At 41.9% G+C, this 25,575-nt stretch overlaps 3 protein-coding genes across 3 annotated transcripts; 2 read left to right on the forward strand and 1 right to left on the reverse strand.

Annotated features, from left to right (window-relative positions):
• The first annotated feature begins 84 nt into the window (after nucleotides 1-84).
• eif3c (eukaryotic translation initiation factor 3, subunit C) lies at nucleotides 85-12,113 on the forward strand. The gene is made up of 22 exons (XM_077000733.1): nucleotides 85-242; nucleotides 702-820; nucleotides 909-974; nucleotides 1,154-1,343; nucleotides 1,516-1,641; nucleotides 1,736-1,787; nucleotides 1,932-2,056; nucleotides 3,859-3,986; nucleotides 6,010-6,258; nucleotides 6,450-6,591; nucleotides 6,723-6,848; nucleotides 6,939-7,032; nucleotides 7,455-7,642; nucleotides 8,954-9,178; nucleotides 9,382-9,573; nucleotides 9,824-9,995; nucleotides 10,207-10,366; nucleotides 10,559-10,624; nucleotides 10,724-10,811; nucleotides 10,907-11,072; nucleotides 11,350-11,391; nucleotides 11,708-12,113. Exons 2-22 carry the CDS (start codon nucleotides 720-722, stop codon nucleotides 11,782-11,784), a joined length of 2,775 nt encoding a protein of 924 aa, XP_076856848.1. The 5' UTR covers nucleotides 85-242; nucleotides 702-719; the 3' UTR covers nucleotides 11,785-12,113.
• A 796-nt stretch (nucleotides 12,114-12,909) lies between these two features.
• Nucleotides 12,910-18,576, forward strand: prodh2 (proline dehydrogenase 2). The gene is made up of 11 exons (XM_077000735.1): nucleotides 12,910-13,544; nucleotides 13,647-14,027; nucleotides 14,254-14,444; nucleotides 14,798-14,924; nucleotides 15,070-15,141; nucleotides 15,255-15,335; nucleotides 15,422-15,565; nucleotides 15,644-15,810; nucleotides 15,902-16,012; nucleotides 16,219-16,307; nucleotides 16,422-18,576. The coding sequence occupies exons 2-11, from the start codon at nucleotides 13,767-13,769 to the stop codon at nucleotides 16,601-16,603; spliced, it is 1,425 nt and encodes a 474-aa protein (XP_076856850.1). The 5' UTR covers nucleotides 12,910-13,544; nucleotides 13,647-13,766; the 3' UTR covers nucleotides 16,604-18,576.
• Nucleotides 18,577-18,582: 6 nt separating this feature from the next.
• On the reverse strand, nucleotides 18,583-25,287 carry tbx6 (T-box transcription factor 6). The gene is made up of 8 exons (XM_077000734.1): nucleotides 24,965-25,287; nucleotides 24,253-24,463; nucleotides 23,273-23,540; nucleotides 22,928-23,071; nucleotides 22,698-22,768; nucleotides 20,973-21,037; nucleotides 20,628-20,889; nucleotides 18,583-20,427 (listed from the first exon to the last, which is right to left on the reverse strand). The coding sequence occupies exons 1-8, from the start codon at nucleotides 25,032-25,034 to the stop codon at nucleotides 18,828-18,830; spliced, it is 2,691 nt and encodes an 896-aa protein (XP_076856849.1). The 5' UTR covers nucleotides 25,035-25,287; the 3' UTR covers nucleotides 18,583-18,827.
• Between the last annotated feature and the right edge of the window lie 288 nt (nucleotides 25,288-25,575).

The following is a 25,575-nucleotide window of genomic DNA, read 5'->3' on the forward strand; positions in this document are numbered from 1 at the left end:
CCACGGCAGTAGGGGGCAGTAGTTCGCACTCCATGGCAGTAGGGGGCAGTAGTTCGCACTCCATGGCAGTAGGGGGCAGTAGTTCGCACCACAGTGGCGGTATGTGCGCGCGCACACGACCCTCTCGCCGGAAGTAGCCGAAAAGGCTTGGACGCACGCTGGAGCTTGTGGTGACAAATACTGGCAATCTGGATCTTAACAGCCTCATAATACAAGAATCAGTTATTTTTCTTGGATAACAGGTAGGAGCACGTTACAGCTTTTAACGTTTTGTTATAAACGGGCTGATTATTGGTGAGTTCTGCCGTTGTGCCCAGGAGAAGGCGACAGGGAGCTAGCCGCGTAGCCGCCTGGCGTCCCCTCCGCACAGTCACGTCGTAGCTGCGCCGCTATTCGCTCAAGCGGACACAACGACACGAAGATGGCTGTTTCTTTGTGGTCACTCTTTTGCTGTTGTTAGCTGGACGTTAACACACGACCAGTTTCTTGACCGTTAGATGGGTGGTAATATAGCTAGCGATGGCACTGGTTAACATACCGTCTACTGTTAAAGCCACGACGTTGCAGTGACGCGAGGTGACGTTGTAGCTACGAAACTGACGAGGGTTTAATTTTTAACTGGATAAAATGAGCGGACGCTGTGATTTTAGAAGAATTGTTTGGCTTCTTATTGTTTGTATGAATTTACTCACCATCTGCAGTGTCAGCAACTACCTGGGATGTCTCGTTTTTTCGCCACCGGATCCGACAGCGAGTCGGAGGAGTCCTCATCCGCCGATGAGATCACCCCTAAAGCAGCCGGGACTACTTTCAATAAGCAGTCAGTAGTCTGGTTTTATGTTTTTGTTCTTGCCGGAAACATGTGCTCAAACATATTTTATATGTGCTTATTTTTGTCTTTTCTTTAGGGCTCTCTTGCTTAGTGACGATGAGGAAGATACTAAGAGAGTTGTACGTAGTGCCAAAGATAAAAGGTGAAGAGATTTTGGTCTTCTACTTAATTTTTGAACAAGTGTATATATATATATATATATATATATATATATATATATATATATATATATATATATATATATAAACTATAAATTAGCAGTGTCAGTGTTTCATACTTGAAATGTTAATATAAAACCATTTGGTTTTGTCTTTTCCTTAGGTTTGAAGAGCTGACAAACTTTATCAAAACCATCCGCAATGCCATGAAGATCAGAGACATGTCAAAATGTCTGGAAGAGTTTGAGCAGTTATGTCGAGCATTCCTCAAGAGTAAAGCAATAGTGGACAAAGAGGGGGTTCCCCAGTTTTATATTCGCCTTCTTGCAGACCTGGAAGACTACCTAAACCAAGTACGTGCAATGAAATTAGTTCACTCAAATACTGTGTTTTGTTTAACACTTCAGAAAAGCAAATGAGAGGCCTTTAACGTAGGTTGTTGCTAAAAGGTCTTTGAGCTTTTATGATACATTTATAAACTTGTGTTTGGAAATGGCATTTTCATGTACAAATTTTCTTTGACAGCTATGGGAAGACAAAGAGGGTAAGAAGAAAATGAACAAAAACAACGCTAAAGCCCTGAGCACCTTACGCCAGAAGATCCGCAAATACAACCGTGACTTCGAGTCTGATATCTCCAACTACAAGGAGGTCAGTCCCGATCTGTACCCGACTAAAACACCCATAGGAAACTATGGAAACAGGGTAATACTGAAGTATTCTTCTCTCACACGTGCCTTTTTAGAACCCAGAACAGTCCGCAGATGAAGAGGAAGAGAAGGAAGAAGCAGAGTCTGGTACGCTCTGGGTTTATTCAGGATTAAATATAAGAATCACTTGATGAAAACGGACATTTAGTCCTAATCTTTATTGCATAATGAATGTGATGAATGTGATGAATATTTTGATTGTGGCTGATTGGTGCTGGCTGTGATGTTAAGGTTCGTCTTCTGAGAGTGAGGGAGAGGCAGGTGGTGATGGTGCCATCACTGCAAAGAGCTTCATGAAGAAGAAGCCTGCAGCTGAACCTGCTACAGAAGCCAGCAAGTTCCTGAAAGGAGCAGCTGTGAGTTCCCAGTACTTATAATAACTTATTCAGCACCTTATATATGCTTTAAAAACACACACACACAAAATAAGTGTTAACCATAACACATCATTTACCACCATCATTTATATAGATGTAGACATTATACCCAGGAAATGGAGAGGCCGGAGAGATATGACACGAGAGATTATTTAATCTGATTATTATTATTATTAGCTCACATTTTATTTTGAATATTGCCAAAAGTATTTGCTCACCCATCCAAATTAACGGAATCTGGTGTTCCAATCACTTCCGTGGCCACAAGCGTATTTAAAATTAAGCACCTAGGCATGCAGACATTTGTGAAAGAATGGGTCGCTGAATTCCAACTTGGAACTGTGATAAGATGCCACCTGTGCAACAAATCCAATCATGAAGTTTCCTCGTTCCAAATTATTCCACAATCAACTGCCAGCTGTATTATAAGAAAATGGAACTGTTTGGAATAACAGCAACTCAGCCATGAAGTGGTAGGCCACATAAACAGGCGGAGCAGGGTCTGCGGATGCTAAAGTGCATAATGCAAAGAGGTCGCCAACTTTCTGCAGGGTCAATCACTAGACATCCAAACTTCATGTGGCCTTCAGATTAGCTCAAGGACAGTGCACAGAGAGCTTCATGGAATGGGTTTCCATGGCCGAGCAGCTGCACCCAAGCCATACATCACCAAGTGCAATGCAAAGCGTTGGATGCAGTGGTGTAAAGCACGCTGCCATTGGACTCTAGAGCGGTGGAGGTGTGTTCTCTGGAGTGACGAATCACACTTCTCCATCTGGCAATCTGATGGAGGAGTCTGGGTTTGGTGGTTGCCAGGAGAACGATACTTGTCTGACTGCATTGTGCCAAGTGTAAAGTTTGGAAGAGGGGATTATGGTGTGGGGTTCTTTTTCAGGAGCTGGGCTTGGTCCATTAGTTCCAGTGAAAGGAACTCTGAATGCTTCAACATACCAAGACGTTTTGTACCTTTTGGAGCTGGACCCTTCCTCTTCCAACATGATCAAGCAAGGTCCATAAAGACATGGATGGCAGAGTCTGGTGTGGAAGAGCTTGACTGGCCTGCACAGAGTCCTGACCTCAACCTGATAGAACACCTTTGATGAATTAGAGCAGAGACTGAGACTCAGGCCTTCTCGTCCAACATCAGTATTTGACCTCACAAATGCGCTTCTGGAAGAATGGTCAAAAATCCCCATAAACACACTCCTAAACCTTGTGGACAACCTTCCCAGAAGAGTTGAAGCTGTTCTAGCTGCAAAGGGTGGACCGACGTCATATTGAACTCTATGTATTAGGAATGAGCTGTCACTTAAGCTCGTTAGATTAGACTGCTAGCTAAATAAGCACTTAATTCATGTTATAATAACACTGTTCTGTGCTGATAACACAGTAAAACCTAGTATTGGCCATATTATATTAAATTATATTATTTGTGAATTCATGCCATTTTGCTCCTATTCAATGATGCAACATAGCATTAGGAGAGCTGCTCAGACTGTTTCCGCCACTCTGCTGGATTAGTGTGCGTGCTGCAGTCATTAAAGTAGCAAGCAATATGTCTGCCGTGCCCAGACGGGCCTGCACTGTCTTCTCACACTGATGTTTGCATGTTTGTTTCTGCCACTGTAGCACTGTAGCTTACATCATGATCAGTAAAGTTCTGTCTAAATCACATGTGTAGTGCACAAGTAGCAGTCTGAAATGTAGAATGAAGAGGAGAAATGGACTACCATTGGTGGGTGTTCGTGTTTGACAGACTCATTGTTTCTGCTTTGGCATAGGAGGATGAGTCCGAGAGTGACGATGACGATGATGATGAGGATTGGGGCTCAGACTCGATGGACAGTGGCAGCGAGAGTGAGGACAATGAAGGCAACACCGCGTCCCTTGCTGTAGCCTTCCTCAAAAAGTTAGTACAGTGCGTGCATGGTTTAATGTTCAGGTCTAACCCAGGGTTACACAATACATGATCTTTAAATCGTTTACACAGTTGTGGCTTGTGCAGTATTGACGTTGCAGAAGATGGCAATATGCAAATTTGGTGTTCTGTGGGTATTGCTTTAACCCTGTCGTATTAAGGATTCATGCTATCATGTAGGTCTGGGTATTGATTCAAATTCCAAGAATCGATCCGATTCCGATTCTGAAGATTAAGAATCAATTTTTTTCGATTTAATCCGATTTAATCGATTCGATCCAATTCGATCCAATTTGGGGTTTAGTGTTATTAAAAATGTATTTGAGCTGTTTCCTGACTGTGTACAGAAGCAACATGTTAAAACTAGTATTATATCGATATTAATCAGCAAATAGTTACTGGTAGTTGGTAGTTACTCATGGCTGAAAAGGGTCATCTTAAATCTACCTTCAAGAAAGGTAATCCAGGACAATAAACAGAGGACATCTTTGAGGTGTCTATATCTGCAACAGTGGGCTCCTACTGGTGCATTATTATTATTATTATTATATTACCAGTGCATTATTATTATAATTGCAGGGTACCCGCGGGTCCTTAAAAAGTCTTAAAATGTCTTAAATTTAGTTTTCCATATTCAAGGCCTAAAAAGGTCTTAAAATGTCTGGAATTTTATGAGGGGAGGCATTAAATTATTATAAGTGTGTGTTGTTCAGTTGTTCTGGCGCAATGTGAACTTTGCCGAATCTAGCGCTAATGCAGGAAAAAACCGCTTCAGGGTCCTAGTGCTAGATTCCTAGCATTGGAGTATACGGCCTCAACAACGTCAACAATTTTCGTTCGCCAACCACACCCCCCCCGGTCAACAATTTTCGTTCGCCACCCCCTCACCGTCAACGATGTGGAACACACCAGCATCCCCAGTAATAGTATTATTTTTTCTTGTGAGAGGTATTAAAAAGGTCTTAAAAGTCATTGAATTTGAGATTTAAAAATGTGCAGATACCCTGGATTGAAATAATTAAGAATTCACTCAAAAGCTGTTGCTACCAAATGCATTTTTATTTTAAAAGTGCTCACACTTAATAAACTGAAAGTATAAAATGTAAACGTGTATTTTTCTTTAAAGTGAGAATATAAGAACAGAACTCTCACGTTACGGTCCCCGACCCCTCCGTTTTGGACGTGTTAACGTCATCTGCGTCTAATCGTCTACGTCGGTGTATCTCCGTGGGTGCGGGTGCGTCTTGTGATAGTCTTCACCTGTGGCTCGTCTTGTAATCACGTGGGGTTGATGTGGTTTGTCTATTTAATTTGCGCTCGCGCAGCGTCCTGTGCTCGTCGTTGTTTGAGTCACACATGTTCTATGTAAACGTGTTTTATGTGCGCTGTCTGCGCTTCGGTAAATGTAATAAACGTAACGATTTGGAAAGTGCAAAGGATTCTGTCTCGTCCATCGCCTTGCGCCCAATGTTACAAGAACATTTTAAACTTTTTTTAAACTGTAAAAACACTGGGTAAATGGTCAGTGACACGGACTAACTGTAAATAGTCACTGACACTGGATAAACTGCCCTTCTGTTTTTAGATTTCCGATTTGACTATCGTCGTTACCGGCACTGTCCGACGCCAAGCCGTTTTACAGTTAGTTAGACCGAGCACGCCTGCGTGAATTCGGTGACGAGGCGGGGGTAAAAGTTCACTAAAAAATCGATCTTTGGACGTACGAATCGATAATCAGATCATCATATGCGAATCGATTCTGAATCGGAAAATCGATTTTTTCAACACAGGCCTACTATCATGTATTAAGGATTCATGCTATCATTATAGTATTCTGTTATGCTTCTACATGGGATTTTGTACTAACCCTGTAGACTACTTTGGTCATCCCTGAAACTCACTTAAAGCAGAGATACTGGCATCTGCAGCATGAAGCGTCTGGTAGGGCTCACGTCTGGCCACGCCGGCCACACTCGGGGAATGCCATTGTAAGGGCTTCACCTCCCTGTCTCAGGACCCAGGATATAGACAGACAGGCCAGCAGCAGACGCCCCAAGAAGACCAAGGCAAAGGAGCGTGCGGAGGAGGATGCAGAGGAGGATGCCGAGGGCGACGAAGGCGGGTGGAGCGAGGTGAAGGGTGGGGTGCCCATGGTCAAAGAGAAGCCCAAGATGTTCGCCAAGGGCACGGAGATCAACACTGCCGTGGTGGTGAAGAAGCTGAATGAGATCTTGCAGGCTCGAGGAAAGAAGGGCACAGACAGGTATGTCCTCGCCATATACAACTCTGTGTAGCAGGTAGTAGACTTCATTGACCTGAAGGTTTAAACAAAGGTTAGAAAACAGTTTATTACATTGACTAGCAATCACCAGTGTTATGACAGCAGATGTTTTTTAGTCTAAAAGCATGACTCGTATCACTTATCTTAAAAGTGTGTGTTTGTGTGTGTGTCAGAGCTGCACAAATCGAACTCCTGCACGCTCTTGCTGCAATTTCTGAGGAAAATAACCTAGGACAAGGCATCACGGTCAAGATCAAGTTCAACATCATAGCCTCTTTGTATGACTATAACCCAAATCTGGCTGCCTTCATGAAGGTTTGTTTCATTCACATAAGTTTTCAGGAAAAACACTTATTTTAGCAGAATGGTAGTCGCATAAAATTTTTATTCACTTGCTCATATTCCTTGGATTCCTTCCTTGCTTCCACTTTCTACCACTCTTTCAGCCGGAAATGTGGAAGAAATGTCTGGATTGTATTGATGAACTTCTGGACATCCTGTTTGACAATAGTAACATCTTTATTGGTGAGAATATCGCTGAGGACAGCGAGAGCCTCAACATCTCTGAACAGGTCAGGAACTATGTATGTGTCTTCAAGGACCTTTCTGAGAAGCTCTTGTTACAGTTCATGTTCCTAATCTTACATCTGATTTTGTTGCAGCCTTTCCGCGTTCGAGGCTGTATCCTCACCTTGGTGGAAAGGATGGATGAGGAGTTCACAAAGATCATGCAGAACACAGACCCACATTCCCAGGGTGAGCATTTTACAGGGGATATCACACTTGCCATTCTGATGAGTTGAAAGCCAAACACTACTAGCAAATTTCTCATGAAGCAGAGCAATAGAATTTGCAATTCATATTAAAAACATTAACTTACTATTTACTGTTTGTATTATATATTTTCATGCAGGTGTGGCTTAATAGAAATATTAATGATTTATGATATTTAGTTTATGTTCATTTGATAAGTTTGCGGTTGTTAGATTGTCAGCAAAGATATTTAATCCTTTTTTTAGAGATTAAATGGGTGGGTCGACAGTGGGTCGTACCACGTGACCGGTTTCATAAGGTTATCGCTGATCCATTGATGAACTGAGGGAGATGCATTTAAACCAGTGATGCCAGCCCATTCCTCGGGGATTACCAACACTGTTGTTGACCATTTGCCATTCCAGAGTACGTAGACAATCTGAAGGACGAGGGTCGTGTGTGTGGCATCATCGACCGTCTGCTGCAGTACCTGGAGAACAAAGGCAGCACGGAGGAGATCTGCAGGGTCTACCTGCGCCGCATCATGCACACCTACTACAAGTTTGACTACAAAGCCCACCGGCGCATGCTGGGCCTGCAGGGAGAGAGCAAGGTGAGCAGGGCTGTCTGGTGAAGATCCGTGGGTTGAACTAGGAGTTGTTCCTCATTCGTTCATTCCTCGGGGGACACTTGCCTCAACTGCGAGGTCTTTTCCTTCAAGCTGGCGTCTTCAACAAGAGGCCTGGGAGCTTGAGGGTTCTTGCACAGTATCTTAGCCGTTCCCACACTTCTGAACAGAGATCTCGGATGTTGTTCCTGGGGTCTGCCGAGGCCATTCTCCCATTTTGCGGTCATGTTCCGTAGTACTCAAGTAATCACAGGAACCACTGTCGCTTTTACCTTCCACATATTTTCCAGCTCTTGTCTCAGGTCTTGATATTTCTTTAGCTTTTCTTGAACGACACAGAATGTACTGCGGTTCTACTACTAATAATAATTTTTATTTGTATAGCACCTTTCATACATATATGCAACTCAAAGTGTTTCTCTCATCACTTCATCACTTGGGATCACCTTAACAGCAAGCTTTTGGATTGTGGTTGATTCGTCCTGGATAGTTGTTCTGATGCTCATGTCTTCTGTCTCCTCCAATGGCCAGCTTATTATGCCAGCAGGGTATCTGGTGATTGGTGTAGGTGTTGGCAACCTACGCTCTTGTTCCCATTCAACTGACTTGTCAGGGCTGGCCTCACTCTTTGTAGGTATTTAACTTTCTTTGCGGCCTCTTCATGAGCCCCATTTTCCTGTGGCGTTCCAGGGTACTCGTGGCTGTCCTTAACATTATATTATTTTACCTTCTGGTACTACGACATGACCCTCATTTCTAGCAGACTTCCTTCTTGTTGTAACCGTCCAACCACACAGTGTGTAAGGACTCTGGTACGGACATCTTGTGGTACTTCAGGTACCTTCTTCAAGCCTTTCTGCAGTTCTTATTCTGTCTGACTTCTCTCCCAGTCTCTTTACTACCATCCACGATCTCCATGGAAGACACTTCCTTTATGTTCATTTTGTAGCCAAACGTGTTGGGCATCACTCTTGCTCTGACATATGAGCTTGTTCTCAGTGATGATCATCCATAGTGCTGCATTTACATCTTCTAGCAGCATTTCAGGTACTTCACCGTGGTCAGGGTTGTCTTTTATGACTGCTATCCAGCTTAAGCATGATCACATGGTCAAATTATAATAAATATTATTTATTTTTCTCCAGATTTGTTTTGTTCATTGATTTACATTTAGTTATTCGACAACTTCTGCTTTGGAATGCATTCTTACATTGCAACATTTTTCCACACCTGCCACTTAGCTGTTTTAACTGTTACTTGCAGTGTAGCTGAATTATCTCGCTCCCTTCCAAACAGTCTGAGCAGGACCAAGAGGAGAGCGAGGGGGAGGACAGCGCCATCATCATGGACCGCCTGTGCAAGTTCATTTACGCCAAGGACCGCACTGACCGTATCCGCACCTGTGCCATCCTGTGTCACATTTATCACCATGCTCTGCACAGCCGCTGGTACCAGGCCCGTGACCTCATGCTCATGAGTCACCTGCAGGATAACATTCAGCATGCTGACCCACCTGTGCAGGTGCGAACATACACATGCTGTGAAAATACTTACTACAGTGTGTAACTGGACTACACCACTGAAATAAATAAAAGTATAAAAACTAAAAAGCAGTTTGATGTAACTTAAAGAAACCTTTCCTGTGGTGTAAAGAGAAGCTAGTTTCTATGCGTGTTAGGAGAGGTGCTTAGTTGTGTGATCCTGTGTTTGTCGCCATCCTTCAGATCCTGTACAATAGGACCATGGTACAGTTGGGCATCTGTGCGTTTCGTCAGGGCATGATCAAAGATGCCCACAACGCTCTGCTGGACATCCAGTCAAGTGGCAGAGCCAAAGAGCTCCTGGGCCAGGGCCTGCTCATGAGGAACATGCAGGAGAGGAACGCTGAGCAGGAGAAGATCGAGAAGAGACGGCAGGTATGGACCATCAGTGCTGTAGGTCACACAAAGGAAAGATCAGCACGTGTACATATGTTCACGTTTGTTGAAAAAGAAGAATGCAGTAAAGAATGCTTGTGTCCGGTTTTGGGGTATGAGGGGATGGTGGTCTCGATATGCGTTATGTACTCGGTGGGCCAAGAGTTACTGTGGAGTTTTTCTAGCTCAAAAGCAAAGCTCAGAAAAGCACTGTAGATACAGTTGCATGATCTTGGTGTTTCAATCCTAGGTACCCTTCCATATGCACATCAACTTGGAGCTGCTGGAGTGCGTGTACCTGGTGTCAGCCATGTTACTGGAGATCCCCTACATGGCAGCCCATGAGTTTGATGCCCGCCGAAGGATGATTAGCAAGCAGTTCCACCACCAGCTCCGGGTGGGTGAGAGACAGCCGCTTCTGGGTGAGTGCTCACAGGGGTCCGACATCTGTTGAAGGGTGTAGGTGTGGACGTCTGAACATTTCATAGTCTGTTACTCGATGCCGTATGTTTACGGACTCTTTTTGGAGTTATTTGAACCGCGGTCATCTAGACGTTCAAAGCTTGTTAGAATGCTATCTTCTCTAACCTTCAGCAAACACTAACTGCAGATCTGTTCTCTGCGCTCCTGCAGGTCCCCCTGAAAGCATGCGGGAGCACGTGGTGGCAGCCAGCAAGGCCATGAAGATGGGCGACTGGCGCACGTGCCACTCCTTCATTATTAACGAGAAAATGAACAGCAAGGTGTGGGACCTGTTTCCCGAGGCACAGAGAGTCAGAGAGATGCTCGTCAGGTTCGCATCCGTCCATCCTAAACACAATACTTGTGACACTAGTGTTCTTATTGCTTTGGGGAAACTAGTAGTGGCCAAGCTACTGCTGTATGAAAGTTCGATCTGCTTCCTGCTCTCTGTTTAGTCGGTACACTTTAAAGCTATGTGGTTTTTCCTTTTGTTGATTGAATGCATTGTCTTATGGATTTGCAGGAAGATTCAAGAGGAGTCTCTGCGTACCTACCTGTTCACCTACAGCAGTGTGTATGACTCCATCAGGTACCACTACCAGCAAATGCAGATCACCTGTGTTTGTCTTGATAGTTTGATCTTGAGGCCCCCTGGGACGATCACATACTTGTTCATTACTTCCCACAGTATGGAGACTCTATCTGAGATGTTTGAGTTGGAGTTACCAACAGTACACAGCATCATCAGCAAGATGATCATCAACGAGGAGCTAATGGTAAAAGCAAAATTCCTAGATAGTTTTGGTTGTTGCTGGACACACGTGAGACTAAATTACAGGTAAGCAGTAAAGCTCCGATTGTTGTCTTGCAGGCATCTCTGGATCAGCCAACCCAGACGGTAGTGATGCACAGGACAGAGCCCACGTCCCTGCAGAACATGGCCCTGCAGCTGGCCGAGAAGCTGGGTGGCCTGGTGGAGAACAACGAGCGAGTGTTTGACCTCAAGCAGGGCGTTTACGGAGGCTACTTCAACAGAGGTGACCAGCCCTCTAGACCTTTGAGTCTACAGTGTAGTGATATTGGCAAGAGAAGCTGCCAAACAAACCTCTCGTATTGGTACTCGACTGGGAAGTTTGAATCTCATATTGGTTGTGATATTATAAACCATAGCAATTGCGTAGCTATCTATGCTGTCTCACCTTTTAAGTGCTGGTTTAATTTAGAGCTCCAAGCACTTGTATATTTTAGCTGGGATTACAGGGCACAACTATGAGGAGGATTAATCACATTTTTGTTGTTGTCATCGTCCTCCAGATCAGAAAGGTGGCTACCAACAAAAGCAAGGCTATCAGAGAGGTAGGCTTGTTGATGAAATTACACAGCATGTCTAGTTAATTACCTGATTAATCTCATAATCACTAACTAGTATCTTAACTAGCAATACTGTATTGACATATTTCATTTTTTTTATGTTGGCAAGACTTGATGTAGCATTGATTTAATGTAATTCTGAAGTCTGTTGATAATTATGTATACTAAAAGTGTACGCTGAACAGTGAATGCTGAACTTAATCGGTCTTGAGACATATCAGATTCCTAACTGCCACTTTGCCTTCTTTTCTGTTCTTTCATCTCCCCTTGCATTCCCCTTCCATTTTTTTGTCACTCTCAGATCAAAAAGGTGGCTATCAGCAGAAACAGGGCTACCAGCGGGGAGGCTACAGGTCCCAGAATCAAAGCAATTACTGAGGCTAGCACAGTCGCCCAGTCGGAGGAGGGCTGGCTTTCATTCCAAGACCAGAACTTGGCTCCTTCATGCAGTTCTACCATCCAACACCGCTAATCAGCCATGTGTACCAGAACATATTTTGAAGTTCCATAGCTTGCGCTAACATTATTATCCGGACCTATCAACAGAAGTTGTTTCTCCATAATTCTTTTTTATAGTAGAGGTTGAGGTGTTTGAAGTCAATTAACAGGAGGAGCTGGTTTTGTCGTAGACGTTGGGCAGACTTGTTAAAGGTGGCTTGATTTTGAGATGTTTAACTTGATGAAACAATAAACATTCGTTTGATGAAGCTGGTGTCTGTCAGACTTCAACAGGTTGGTGGAGTACTGTTCCCGCCAAAATAAATATTGCAGTTGTACATAAACATTTCAACGTATATATACCCCTTACACATCTATATAACCCCCAGATGTGTAAGAATACTGCAGTAGTATATAAACACTTCAACTCTGTCTATACAACACCTAGACATGTATTTAAATACAGAAACCAGACTTGAATCAGTATCTGCAGCCAGTCCTATCAAATCAAGTTTTTGTTCTAGAATTTTTTGTTACAAGTAGTGATGTAAGTGTAATGTGATCTGTGCTGTCCTCAACATGCTTATAGCTTCAGATTACAACTTACAATGTTTTTTAAGTAATGCATGTGACTTGGCCACATGTACAAGTAAAAATATTTTTCTGAAATGGATTTTTTTTAACAGCATTCTCCATAATTTTGGGTCACTCAGATGTCTTCAATATTACCTATTAGCAAATTATGGTTTAAGACCATTTAATTTAGCATATTACAACATCACGTTTGTGATGTACACACATGGTAGATGATTACATTCTAAAGCGCATGAAACTGCACTATTCAAAAGTTAACTCATAAGTCATGTACAACAAATCTTTTCACATGTCCCCAAACTCATGTGGATGTCCCATAAGTCTATTAGATGTATGAGTTAACCAAGAGGTCCTGATACAACTCCCAAAACTGGAAGCATGCTTAAAAAGAATGACTTGCAGGATGTTATGGAAATATTAGAATCTAGTTACTGTAGTTTATTGCAGAACGTGTGTGAAAAGTAAACATTCAGCATAATAGCTGATCTAATATCTAGATCAAAGAGCTATGGGACTTGCCATTCAAGTCTGATTCCACAGCATGATCAGTTTTAAGTTGTGATGCAAATTACATGTGGTGTGTTAATTGTTGGCCTCTAGTTTGCTTGAAGGGTCAGTTTGTGAACAAAGTCTATTTGTTGGACAGGTCACTGACCCCTTCTAACCATCCAGTAGAATGGCTCAGCTGCACTGTACTGCTCTTTCTTTCCCCTTTATTAATTTCTGTCCATGGCTTTTCACATTCTTATAGGGAGGAATGTGTCATCTCACTGTGCTATTAATCCTAATGCAAGAACATAAGCTTCCTGTCTCTTAATTATTCTCCACCTTGACTTTCATAGTTTTGGAGAACTGTGAACGCTATGTTTATTCCTAGAGGTGTTCGCCCCTAAGAACTGACCCAAAGTTCAATCTGTTTGTCAGTAATTAACCCCAAAACCCAACACAGTCCTACAGTCATAGTCCAAAATCTTGGCATCTTAATTTTTTTCTTTCATTGCACATTCACTTGCTTGACAAGTGTAGTCAGGGCAAAGGATTCACTTCAAAATATGAGACATGTATATAAAATGATTCAAGCAAGATGATTCAAGCGTAACCTTCAGGTAAAGTTTGTGATGAAACAGATTTATACCATTGTGTTAATAAGAAATACTGTACTGGGAGTCGTACTGTTTTCATTTCTAAACTTACATACTGACTTACAGGTGAGAGAGAAAGAGAAGACACGGCTACCTATCTACTCAAGATCAATACTTAACTGGAATAGTTTGAAGCCACCTTGCCAACATAAAAAACATAAAAAAAAGTCAACACATGATCCAAGGATGTCTTCAGTTCTCCAGCCACAAAGGATACGCCACTTCCTGTCCTTGCATTTGATGGTTACAGCCCCTCGAAAACTGACATCAAACCGCCCGGGATTTGGCCCACTCAAGAGTCAGGATCTCAGGTCCTCAGTTCTGCTTACCCCCCTGACATTTGAGGATCCACGGGCATTCCAGGCAAAGAGCTTGTGGGAGCTTGTACGAGCACTCAGCGTTTTCAGGCTATGCTCTTTTCCTGTGCTGGTCAATAACTTTGGCAAGGTAAGATTCATTTACTCGGATGTGACATAAATGTTTTGTAGGCACAGATACCGCTATAGTGAGGTACCTGCCTCTTCCTCAGAAAGGTCACTTGGAAAGACAAATGCACTGTAATATTTGTAGTAGATGTAGGGCCATATACTTGTCTAAAAGTAAACTGATGTGTTTAACTTTTGTTAAAATGAAAATAATTGTTTATGTATATTTTCGTTGATACATCTCACAGCTCATGACTTTTGCACGGACCATCCTTGGAAAGAGAGGCTTCAGCATGATCCTTCGCCCTGTTGTGTATGCACAGTTTGTGGCAGGAGAAACAGAGCCTGAGATTGCCAAGTCCATGAGGAAGATGAGCTTGCTGGGACTTCAGCCTATGTTGGCTGTACCCATTGAGGAGGACCTCGGAGAGAGCACTGGGTAGACCATTCAGAAACCCAGTCTAGAAAGCTTCTGTCTGTTCTCTAATATTTTGTTATAAGATTATGGGTCTTCCAAGAAAATAAAGTAGCAGCCACGGAATTTTGTAAAGCACAAAAGGAAGAATTTCATAAAGTGAGTTTGAACAATAAGGTGTATTTTAGAAAATTAAGCTAAAACATAACATTTTCAACCATTTAATTTCCCTGACACTCTACTGACTTGGAGTTTGCTAGGATTAGGGCTAGTGCAAAGCAGAACATGAGATGTTTCTGGTAGGTATCCAGGGAAGAATAATGAACACAACTGACATACAGCTGATTCTTTAACTTCTAATGTTACAATGTCAACAGAGAGCAAAGGTATGATGACAACTTGGCATCCATGTTGGAATGTGTGCGCATGTCCCACAGCAATTCTTGGAGCAAAGATCCCATGATGCAGCTGAAGGTCACAGCACTGGTCAGTCCGGAGCTTTGTGTAAGTGATGGATATACCAAGCCAAATGGCACTGTTATCAAAGTTAGCAAAAACACCCATAAATGTTCAAGCTGCAATAATGCTGTTATTAATACACATTGTCGGCCCAAATAACTGAATTGGCTCTGTACTGCCTTTTCTTTAGGTGAAACTGACCTCCTTGTTGAAGAAACAAGAGTTTGATCTTAACCTCTTGGTTAGAGCTATGGATAATGAGGTAGCACCAGGATTTTATTATTATTATGATTCATACAGTATTCATGAGACATTGTCAACATCAAAAAACATTCAGGTTTGTTGGTGCTGCATGACGGGGTGTCTTGCCAACAGGTGGTTACATTTCCTGGCCTCAGTGAGAGTGAAAACATGCACTTTCTGCATGGCCTACGCAGGCTAAATCAAATAGGACAGGTAGAAAACTTATCAAAAACAGTATCAAAAACTTCTTACATCAGCTAATATACTAGAATTCAAATAAACTTTTTGTGGGTTTCCAGGCCAGTATTAACAAAGTGAGAGTTCTAGTGGATGCTGAGTACACATACATGAATCCTGCACTCTCGCTCATCACCATGGCAATGATGAAGAAGTTCAATCAAGAGGATGCCTGGATCTGGAACACTTATCAGTGCTACCTAAAAGTTCGTTTTTGGCAAGTTTTGGTTATGTTTGATACATCATGAGTAAGTGCAGGTGTGAGCTTTCTCTCCTTCCTCCAGAAATCAAGAGACCTCTTGCTCAATGCTATCCGCCTTTCTGTGGATGAATCTTTCTGTCTCGGCATTAAACTTGTCCGAGGTGCCTACATGGACAAGGAGAGGAAGCTGGCTGACAAAGAAGGCAGACCTGACCCCATCCACCAAAGCTGGGAGCACACAAATAAAAGGTGACAGCATCATGAAGTCAGAGTAGGAGAATCCAGGAATTACTTGCATGTAACAATTTTTCATATTCATGTTTTGCGCATTTACCTGCAGCTACAATGGCTCTCTGGAAATTTTGCTGAATCTCATATCCCAAAATCCAGACCGGTACAAGATCATTGTCGCAACTCACAATGAAGAGTCTGTTAGGATGGCTATAACACAGTATGTCACTATGAGCATATATAATACTGTAGCTGTTGGGCTGTTAACCTGTCCTTGATGACCTGACATAAGATGGAACGATTACATTTTAAATTAGTATATGTATATGTATTAGTAAAGTATATGTATTGCTTCTGTGCATTTTTAATGTCACATAATAATCCCTGTTATTAGTGCATGAAAAACAGCACACGTCTCTTTTTCAGAATGGTCCAGTTAGGAATCAGTCAAGATGGGGGCTCAGTGTGTTTTGGCCAGCTGCTGGGGATGTGTGACCACGTGTCTCTCACTCTCGGTAAAATCCTCCTAAAACTTTCATGTCTACTTCCTCAGGTTCAGGTGTGCCAGACATGCTGATCTAATCCGTATCATCTCTCTGTCTCTGTTCGTCCACACTGTCCCTCCCCAGCCCAGCAAGGTTTCTTAGTGTACAAGTCTGTGCCGTACGGCTCGGTGGACGACACACTGCCATACCTGGCACGCCGTGCGCAGGAGAACCGTAGTGTACTCCAGGGCATCCGTAAGGAGAGAGATCTGCTACGACAAGAGCTCTGGCGCAGGATTCGAGAGAAGTTCGCCGGATCCAAGTAGAAACAGAGAGAGTTCTGTACATTGAGAATTGGCCTTGTGAATATTAAAGAAATATTTACCAAGATAATCTCTATTGTATCTGTAGTCTATGGTCAATTACCATGGCCAACAATTCACCAATGGCCCTTAAGTTTGTTTTAATACAACAGTAATTCCATTCTGATCTAAGTACAGGAAATTTTCCCAATAACCTTTGGTTTAGTTCTGACCATTCCTTTAAAATGGATTAGCCATAGTAAAAAACATGCATTTATTAAAAGATAAGAAAGTTATACTTGAATGCCAGGACAGTGGGTGACCTGAAAAACAAACTAATGTATTGTGTCACGTCTGGCTCCGCCCCACCTGGCAATCTTGTTTGGTGTTCTCTTTAGCCCATCCATTATCTCCCTGTCATGACTTTATCTTAGTTTTCCATGTGCTTCTGTTGTCAGTTTACTTTGCCACGCCTTTATTGTTTGTGTCTCCACCCATGGCTATTACATTCAGGTGTTCCTAGTTTATTCTGTTAGATTAGCTTGAGTATATGCACCTTCTGTTTTTCAGTGATTGCTTGCGGATCAATGATGGATGATTGTAGTTCATGGTTTGTTTATGGTTCTGCTTATGTGATACTTCTTTATTCCTAGGTTTCTTGTACTGTTCCTTGCTCTGTGTTTCCAACCATGAATACCCCTACTAGTCTCCCTGGTTGTCAGACATCTTTGTGTTTCCTGTAATTGCATGTATCTTGTGTTTAGCTCTAGTTTGATTTGTTTAGTCATTGAGTCATGTTCCTGTTCTAGTTCTGGTTATTCTCTGTCTAAGCCTATGTAATGTTTAGTTTGTTTGTTCATATCATCGAGTCTGTATTTCCAGTGTTGTTGTTGAAATCTAAAAACAAATCAGGGCGTGTATAGGAATAATCTCATTCTTAATTAATCTTACTGCCAGTACCATTGTCATTTAGTTTAGGGCTCAAAGCTGACTGAGCTAAAATGAAAGTGAATGTGGAGAAAAAAAATTATACTTTAACAAATGTTTTACCAAATGACTAAAACTACATCCATTTTCTTTGCAAACTATCATGTGATTTAAGCATCCTACCCTGCATGCTTATTTTCCTTCCTTTTCATATGAACCTTTGCAATAAGTTAAACGGTGAAATACATTATACTTTTAAGATGAAGCATAACAGACCTCAGTGTTTGGGGTTCTACAAAAGTGTTTTAAGTCATTTAAAACTTAGGAGTATTTACTACCTATGGTTTTGTTTACCTCATCCCCCCTTTTCTCTCCTCTGGATGATGAGAGGAGGAGGTGTTTAATGACCCGCCTACTGCCCCCAGTTCACCCCAATCGAACACCTGTCATTGAACAAATGGGCACGTAGTTTGCATGCAGCAGAATAACAAAAATAGGCATTATTACATACAAAACACATTATTAAAACATGGAAGATGTGAGAGAGTGCTGTGAATTCCATATATGAGCAAAATGAACAAGGTAAAAGTCAAAGAATTATGACTTATTTAGTATATTCATGTGCCATATTTTGCTTTGTGAATGGATTTGGTGTAAGTTTAATTTTCTTGAGTTAATATTTCATTTCTGCTTTGTGAAATTCAATCTAGATTCACACAGTCTCCAAAATTAGTTAATGAATGTTGGTATATGTCAGAATACTAAGGACTGTCTACCCTCAACATGTTTCTCACTTCCTCTGACATTGCACACACTTTATCTTACAATGAAGTTGAAGTTACAATAATAACATGGATGTAATAAGTGCAAAATGGTAATTTCTTCATAATGAATTGAGTTTATAAAAGTAGAGAACATTATTAGGGCATTTATATTTTGTTTGAAATTGGGTTGTATTTAGATTGTGCTGTTGGGTATGAATAGAAAGGCCATTGCAATGCAACTTCAACTTCCGTGCCATGAAAAAGGAATCAAAAAGGAACGGTACAATAAACTTTATTTGTAAACTACACACTTTCTTTTTTGTGGCGCTAGCCATTTTCCACATAAATCCTAGATTATAAACAACTTTGTCATACTCAATTACAATTGTTGAATTTATCAAAAATCAAACAATCAAAGAGTTAAGACTGGGATCAGTTGAGGTTTTTACAGATTTGCAGACACCATGAAGAATTTCTACTACTTAAAAAATTCAGTGCTTTTTTGCATTAAAAAATGCATGCATACTTCAAACGATTAAACAGATCTGAAAGCCTCTTCAGAATGTAGCTCTTCCTCCAAGGTCAAGATAGGACCCCTGACTGTTCGAGTGTACATGTTGGTTCTGTCTAAAAATATGTCTGAGCGGTAAATGGAAAGAAGATCTGGGGTCCTGGCAGAGCCGTAGAGGATAGGAAGGAAAAGGGTTATAGAGGGTGGGTGGAGTGGAATGATCAATGGGCAGAAGGGGAGGGTGCAATACCACATCTGGTATATAGGGGGCAGCTGGGTTAATCTGAGAAAAAGACCCTATCTCTGATGGAGCAACAGGAGGGTAAGCATTGGTGGAGGTTGCAGAATAATGTGCATGGGATGGGCCTTGGGGAATGGGATGGTTTTGGAGGGCAGAATGTGGAAGATGGGAAGCTGCAGAAGCCTGTATGTGAGTGAAATGCTGTGATGGGTTTTGAGAAGGGTTGGCACACTGGGGAGGGACATGGGAGAAAGAGGATGTTGGGAATGACTGGGGGACAGTGGGCTGGATTTGGGTCATGTTTGGAAGGGCTTGGACACCATGAGGAGATCCAACAGATGCCATGGCTAGATTCTGGAGAGGATGGGATCCACGGATGGTAGTGTGAAAGGGATATGACACGTAAGGGGTTTGAGCGGAGTTAGACTGGGCCCCAGAGACTGCGTGAGTGGGTAAAGGAACAGGTAGAGATGAAAGGGAATAAGCAGGGGCAGAGTTGTGTGTGGGGCCAGACACAGCCTGTGTAGAGACTGGGTTCGCTGAATTGGAAGAAGAGTACGCAACAGAAATAGGTGTTGAATGAGTTGGATTTTGGAAAGATGGCGGTGGTTGTGAGGTTGTGAAAGAGCAGGCCACTGGAGCTTGACCAGAGAGAGAGTTTGACGGATTTGAATGGCTTGGCTGTGATGGAAAAGGAAAGGTAACTGGGTCTGGCTCTGATGGGGTAGATATACCATTGGAGGCAGGTTCTTGCACAGAAAGAAATGGGAAAGCACTCTGGACTGGGTGTGAATCTGATGTGACACTAACAGGACTTGCCTGTGGCACTGGAGGAAAGGGGAAAGCTGATGGGGTTAGGACTTGGGATGGTGGAGTAGTGGGTTCTGGGTTGGAAGACTGCACTGGAAGAAAGGAGAAAGCAGTAGATGCTGAGTCTTGGACAGTAGAGGGTGTATTAGAAGAGACCAATTCTCCATCAACGTTCTGGTTCTGAGCTGTGTCTATAAGACTGGAACCAGTGGTGACAGGCTGACAAGAAGATGGAGGAAGAGATGGAAAGGATGTATTTGTAGGTGTGTGAGGATCTAGGTTGTCTTGGGATGGAAGAATGGAGTGATAGGAGGAGGTGGGCTGCAGCTGGGGAGATGAAGAGTGAGGGGTGGAGGAATATGTAGTGCCTGGAGCAGAGGTAGAAGAACAGGTGATTGAAGAAGAGGAGTCCAGAATTGGATAGCTGGTTGAAGCCATGGAGGAATAATCTGGCAGAGAGGAAGAGTTAGAATGAGAAGATGGTACATTAGATGTCTGGGCAGAGGGCACAGAATAGAGGGGTGAGGGCTGAGATGATGTTATTTGGGGAGATGTAAATGTATTGTATGAGGAAAGGCCTATAATCTGGGTAGACCTGTAAATGAGAAAGAGAACAGAAGAGAGTACATTTAAATGAATTATTAAATAATTTAAAGAGAGTTGAAGAATTGATTTTCACTAGTTAATAGTTTTCATTGTTACAGTTGTTTAAAACATCAAATCATAGCCTATGGACAATCTTTGTGTTTGGATTCAGTATAAATATAATGAAGTGTATTTGTTTCTAAGACTCACCCATCAAGCAATTCAGTGTTCACCACATTATCTGAGGTTGATTGAGGTTGGTTCTCTATAGATTCAGTGATCTCAGAGATTGCTTGTATCTGTGTCATTTGGGATCCCAGATATGCTTGTCCAGAGTTGATCTGCTGTCCTGTCTGCTCTTCGAAAGATGGCATATCAGAGCAGAAGCCTGAATCCTGTAATGGCAGACCGGTGCTCTGCAGGGCCAAAGACTGTGGTAGCACCTCAGTGGAATCACAGGGGTCACATGATTCTTAAGGAAAGAGAGAAACATTGAGTTATAGAATGAACTGATCAGCTGTTCTGAAACATTTGTTACTAAACCATTTTACTTACCTATATCTAAAGGTTCCTCTTGATAGGGCTGGGTCAATTTCCGCTTCTGTCTTGCGTCTCTTTGCCTGGAAAGAATAAAATGTTTGAAAGTTTAAAATGTCATAATTTCACATTCTTTATGCACCAGGGCCGATGCTGGGGGAAGTTAAAATAGCAGTTTACGTCTTAAGTTTATTCATTTGAAGATAGATACACATTTGTGTATCTTCGGATACACAATGTTTATTCCTTTACCTCATATTTCTGTTTAAGTCAGTATCATTAACTCTGCACTGAACAATTACCATGAGGGTCAGCTAAGCAGTTCTCGTCTTGATGATGCAGCTGACAGTATAACTTTTACTTTAGTGGGTTTTTTATTAGCCTTTTATTTAATTAAGGTTATAGTGAAAATATCAACATAAACATAATAAACAACATCACATTAATCCAATTAAAGGGAGATGAGTGTTACAGAGGGATGTAAAGGGAGATGAGAGTTACCATAGGGATATAAAGGGAGATGAAAGTTACAGAGGGATGTAAAGGGAGATGAGTGTTACAGAGGGATGTAAAGGGAGATGAGTGTTACAGAGGGAGGTAAAGGGAGATGAGTGTTACAGAGGGATGTAAAGGGAGATGAGTGTTACAGAGGGATGTAAAGGGAGATGAGAGTTACAGAGGGAGGTAAGCAGTTACTAAGTAACGCGTTACTCTAATCTTACCACTTTTTTCGGTAACGAGTAATATAACGCGCTACTATTTCCAGTCCAGTAATCAGATTAAAGTTACTTACCCAAATAACTGTGCGTTACTATTTTTATTTTCCCTAGTAAAAATATATATTTTTGCTTTCTTCTTGGCTCAGTTCTACTTTTGCGTCTGACCGTATCACTCGACTCCGCACGCTGCGCGCGACCCTGTGAGAGCGCGAGCGCGTTTTACAAGTCATTTTTTGCAGTGTCCTCCCGTAACGATGTGTGGTAGTATAAAGAAACACTCCTCAAAAACAGGGGAAGGAACATTTACCTGAAGAATTTTAATGTTGCACTGTGTTCCACGTTTGAAAAGTGCTGGAATTTTGACTAACGTCGCCTACTTTAAAATGCTTGAAATTGTAATGGTATTTCGTTTCACAAGCTGTCTGACTGAACAGGGGTGGGTTTCCCGAAACGTTCGTAGCGCTAAGTACTTCTTAACCTCGTACGTTTCATACGAGGTTACGAAGTACTTGGCGCTACGAACGTTTCGGGAAACCCACACCAGTTCGCTTGTATTACGTTTACAAATAAATTTACAAATAATACCGCGCAGCTACACAAACGTAATGTCAGGAGATACTGTAGCGACACGGCGAGTCTCGCCCTTTAAGTGAGGGGGGGGGGGGGGGGGGGGCGACTGCGCGCGCCAGGGTTGCATTATCAATAAAGTTTCCCTCCTCGGGATTTTTGGATTAAGCAGTTTCTGCCTCGGTTACCGAACCTGCTTCAATACATTGTTACTGTTAATAATGCACTTCCAATAAAGTGAGTATTGGAAAAAATTATTTTGCTGCTGAATGTAACTACTAAAGTAACTTGTAATCTAACGTAGTTACTTTTAAAATCAAGTAATATGTAACGTAACTAAGTTACTTTTAAAAGGAGTAATCAGTAATCAGTAATCGGATTACTTTCTCAAGGTAACTTCATCACTGGAGGTAAGCCATCTAGAACCGGGTCTGTTATGCATATAAGTTTGACTCACTTTTTGCAGTTCATCCCATCCTCTCTAAAGCCTTTGGCAAAGGGATTGGAGTTGATCTTCAGTTCAGTTATCTAAAAACACGAAGAGATTGAAATTCAGAATTCACACTCTTTGCTGTGTTGCTGTTCTGATTTTGGTTTAACTGTGTCCACCTTGTTTGAGACAGTTGAGCATAGTGTTCATACTCTACGTTTATAAAACTATCAGTCCTTTGACTTTGGGTTTCTCACCTTGTTGTTCTGGTAGGCTGTAACTGTAATGAACTGGGTCTCTGGGAAGGTGAAGGTGTGCTGAGATCCTCCCCACATCAACACATCTCTGGCCTCAATTACATGCACACGGGGTTGGTACTTATGCAGAGAATGGAGGATGATCTGATGGAGAGGGGAAGGTTCAGCATGAAAATATTTGTGCAGAAAACAAAGATGTGATGTGATGTTACTGGATCCTTAAGAATCATAAATGATTTGATTCATCAATACAAACATGAAAAAGTAGCAAAAGTTTCACAAAGGTTCAGCATTCACAAACATGAGAAAAACATCAACCAATAATAAAGTGATATCTAAACTCACATATCCTTGTGTGTCCAATGTGTTGTTGGTGAGTTTGGCTCGATGGAAAGATATGATACGGTTCTGCCAGTGCTCTCCGGTAGCCGGAGAGTCTGGGTGGATGAACACTCGGTCGGGAAGTCGGGCTTCAGCCCCACCCACAACCTGCCAGTTGTCATCTTGGAAACGATACCGAGAGGAATCTACAGGTATGATATCCAACAGGAGAATGTAGCGCAAAGAGGGGTTCAAACCAGACAGCTTAACCTTCAGCTGGGGAAACATCCGTCTGATGGAGAAAGGGACAAAGAGGTAGAAGACATGAAACATTCAATATACTGCATACAATAGATTTAATACGTAATAAAACTTCTATATTCTATATTCTGCATAGTGCATACAATAGATTTAATCTGTAAAAATATGTAACAATCTAAAAATATATATTTTTAGCATTCAAAATCACACAAAATCTGGATGTGTTTCAAAATACATGTGCCCAGATCAGCTGGACCTCTGAAACAAAAGTATAAAGGTAGATAACACTCTACAACATACGTTTTTAAAAGTGAACTTCATTCAACTCTACCATGGCAGTACAAAATATTTTACATAACTACAAAATCTGCTGTAGTATCTCTTTGCATTTACATTTATGGCATTTTGGCAGACGCCCTTATCCAGAGCGACTTACATTTTTATCTAATTTTTTTATACAAGTAAGCAATTGAGGGTTAAGGGCCTTGCTCAGGGGCACCTCAGTCATGGCCTCAGGTCTGGGGATCGAACCCACGACCCTCCGGTCACAAGACCAGTTCTCTAACCACCAGGCCATGACTGCCTCTTTAAGGAATATAGGGGTGTCAAAAAAAATTAGCTCTGATTTTAATTATATGGCACTATGTTGTCTCAACATTTTAATATTATAAACTTGACCAACTTAGTCAAGTTACCTCTGATCTTTCTTCTGGATCTTTGTAGTTTAGTCAGAAATGCATTACCTGCCCTTCTTGGTGATGATCATCTCAGTGCCAACAGTACTAAACTGTTTCCATAGTGACGCATTCTCCAGTTCCAACTTTACAGTCTCTGGAACTTTCCCAGCAATTTCTCTGTTCGCAGGGACTGAGGGCAGAAGGTGAGGGGGGAGAGTTCGGGCTGCAATGTCACATGACATGGGGTACAGGGGTGCATGCTCCGAGGGTCCTCGATCTGGAGGGCAGGAAGATGTTCACAGATCACTCAAAACAGAGCAGCTCTTTATGTAAGACAGGGTTACGTTTATGGTTAAGGTTAGACAGGGTTGCTCTGATTAGCCCAATGCAGAGAATCAGCTAATGGTCACATTTTTCATGAGGGGAATCTAATGTCTTTATGGCCCTTCAAGAAGTAAGATAACCATAAACAGTGATGGAAAATTGATTGCCCAATAACACAATCTATTGAATCAATTCACAAAATTTGTCAGTTCAAACCAGTCCTTTTAACTGATATAGTCCCAAAATAATCATGCTACTGCTGAGCCCATAGGTGAGACAGCTCTTATACATATATAAAGTTAGTTATATTGCAAACGTTATGTTTTAGAATTATTTTCATCACCTTTTCACAGCACCTTCTCAGTACATTCACATACAATTTTTTCTGAAGCTCATCTTATCCTGGAAACTTATTTGAAGCTCATCTTATCCTTAAAAGTAGAAGTTGCCTTACCTCGATAATAGCAGTCTCCGAGTCTCGGAGCTGTGAGGGTCAGACTAGGGTACATCTCCACTCCTAGCATCTTCACTGGGTGCCTCCTTCCCTCTCAAGTCTTGAACTGTGTTTAGTGTCAAATCTCTTGAATGACTTGTCAACTTATTGAAAGTCTTAACATTGTCTCTGTTTCAGTTATCTACAATTTGTCCTTTGCCTTTGCTTTTCTCTAGTATTCCACTGGAGACTTGAGTTCTGCAGTTCCTTCTTTAACACTCCTGGGTCTGTCCCTTTGTGTTATATAGGTGAGTGTGTGTTAGCACATCTACCAAATGGTCAAGTCTTCACACCCCCAAACCATTTTCCTTCTGTCTTCATCAGGCCAGCAGGCCCCATATTCCTGTGCTTTGCATGCTGCTTAAACAAATAAACAAACACACACACACTTATATAGTCATTCTAATCCAAATTCCTGCATATATATACTGAGGACTACATTCAGACGTTTAGCTGTGGAGTAATAGTTTTACTCTTAACAGTGGCAGTCCGCATTTGTTTATGAATCGAGTCTTTTAGTGCAGCATCGATCACCATTCATCGGATCTGAGCTCTCAGAGACTAAACTGCAA

This window comes from Brachyhypopomus gauderio, chromosome 3 (genome assembly GCF_052324685.1).
Source record: "Brachyhypopomus gauderio isolate BG-103 chromosome 3, BGAUD_0.2, whole genome shotgun sequence".
Classification (NCBI taxonomy): Eukaryota; Metazoa; Chordata; class Actinopteri; order Gymnotiformes; family Hypopomidae; genus Brachyhypopomus; species Brachyhypopomus gauderio.

What these genes read in the sequence shown, in the direction of transcription:
- prodh2 (XM_077000735.1), top strand. Translation starts at nt 13,767, where the DNA reads ATGTCTTCAGTTCTCCAGCCACAAAGGATACGCCACTTCCTGTCCTTG. An exon ending in GACCTCGGAGAGAGCACTGG is followed by an intron (nt 14,445 to 14,797) that starts GTAGACCATTCA and finishes CAATGTCAACAG; the next exon opens with AGAGCAAAGGTATGATGACA. An exon ending in TGGTCAGTCCGGAGCTTTGT is followed by an intron (nt 14,925 to 15,069) that starts GTAAGTGATGGA and finishes CCTTTTCTTTAG; the next exon opens with GTGAAACTGACCTCCTTGTT.
- tbx6 (XM_077000734.1), bottom strand. Translation starts at nt 25,034, where the DNA reads ATGCTAGGAGTGGAGATGTACCCTAGTCTGACCCTCACAGCTCCGAGA. An exon ending in CAGCCTACCAGAACAACAAG is followed by an intron (nt 22,769 to 22,927) that starts GTGAGAAACCCA and finishes TCGTGTTTTTAG; the next exon opens with ATAACTGAACTGAAGATCAA. An exon ending in GATGGGATGAACTGCAAAAA is followed by an intron (nt 21,038 to 22,697) that starts GTGAGTCAAACT and finishes TATTCTTTCCAG; the next exon opens with GCAAAGAGACGCAAGACAGA.
- eif3c (XM_077000733.1), top strand. Translation starts at nt 720, where the DNA reads ATGTCTCGTTTTTTCGCCACCGGATCCGACAGCGAGTCGGAGGAGTCC. An exon ending in CGTAGTGCCAAAGATAAAAG is followed by an intron (nt 975 to 1,153) that starts GTGAAGAGATTT and finishes TCTTTTCCTTAG; the next exon opens with GTTTGAAGAGCTGACAAACT. An exon ending in GGAAAGAAGGGCACAGACAG is followed by an intron (nt 6,259 to 6,449) that starts GTATGTCCTCGC and finishes TGTGTGTGTCAG; the next exon opens with AGCTGCACAAATCGAACTCC.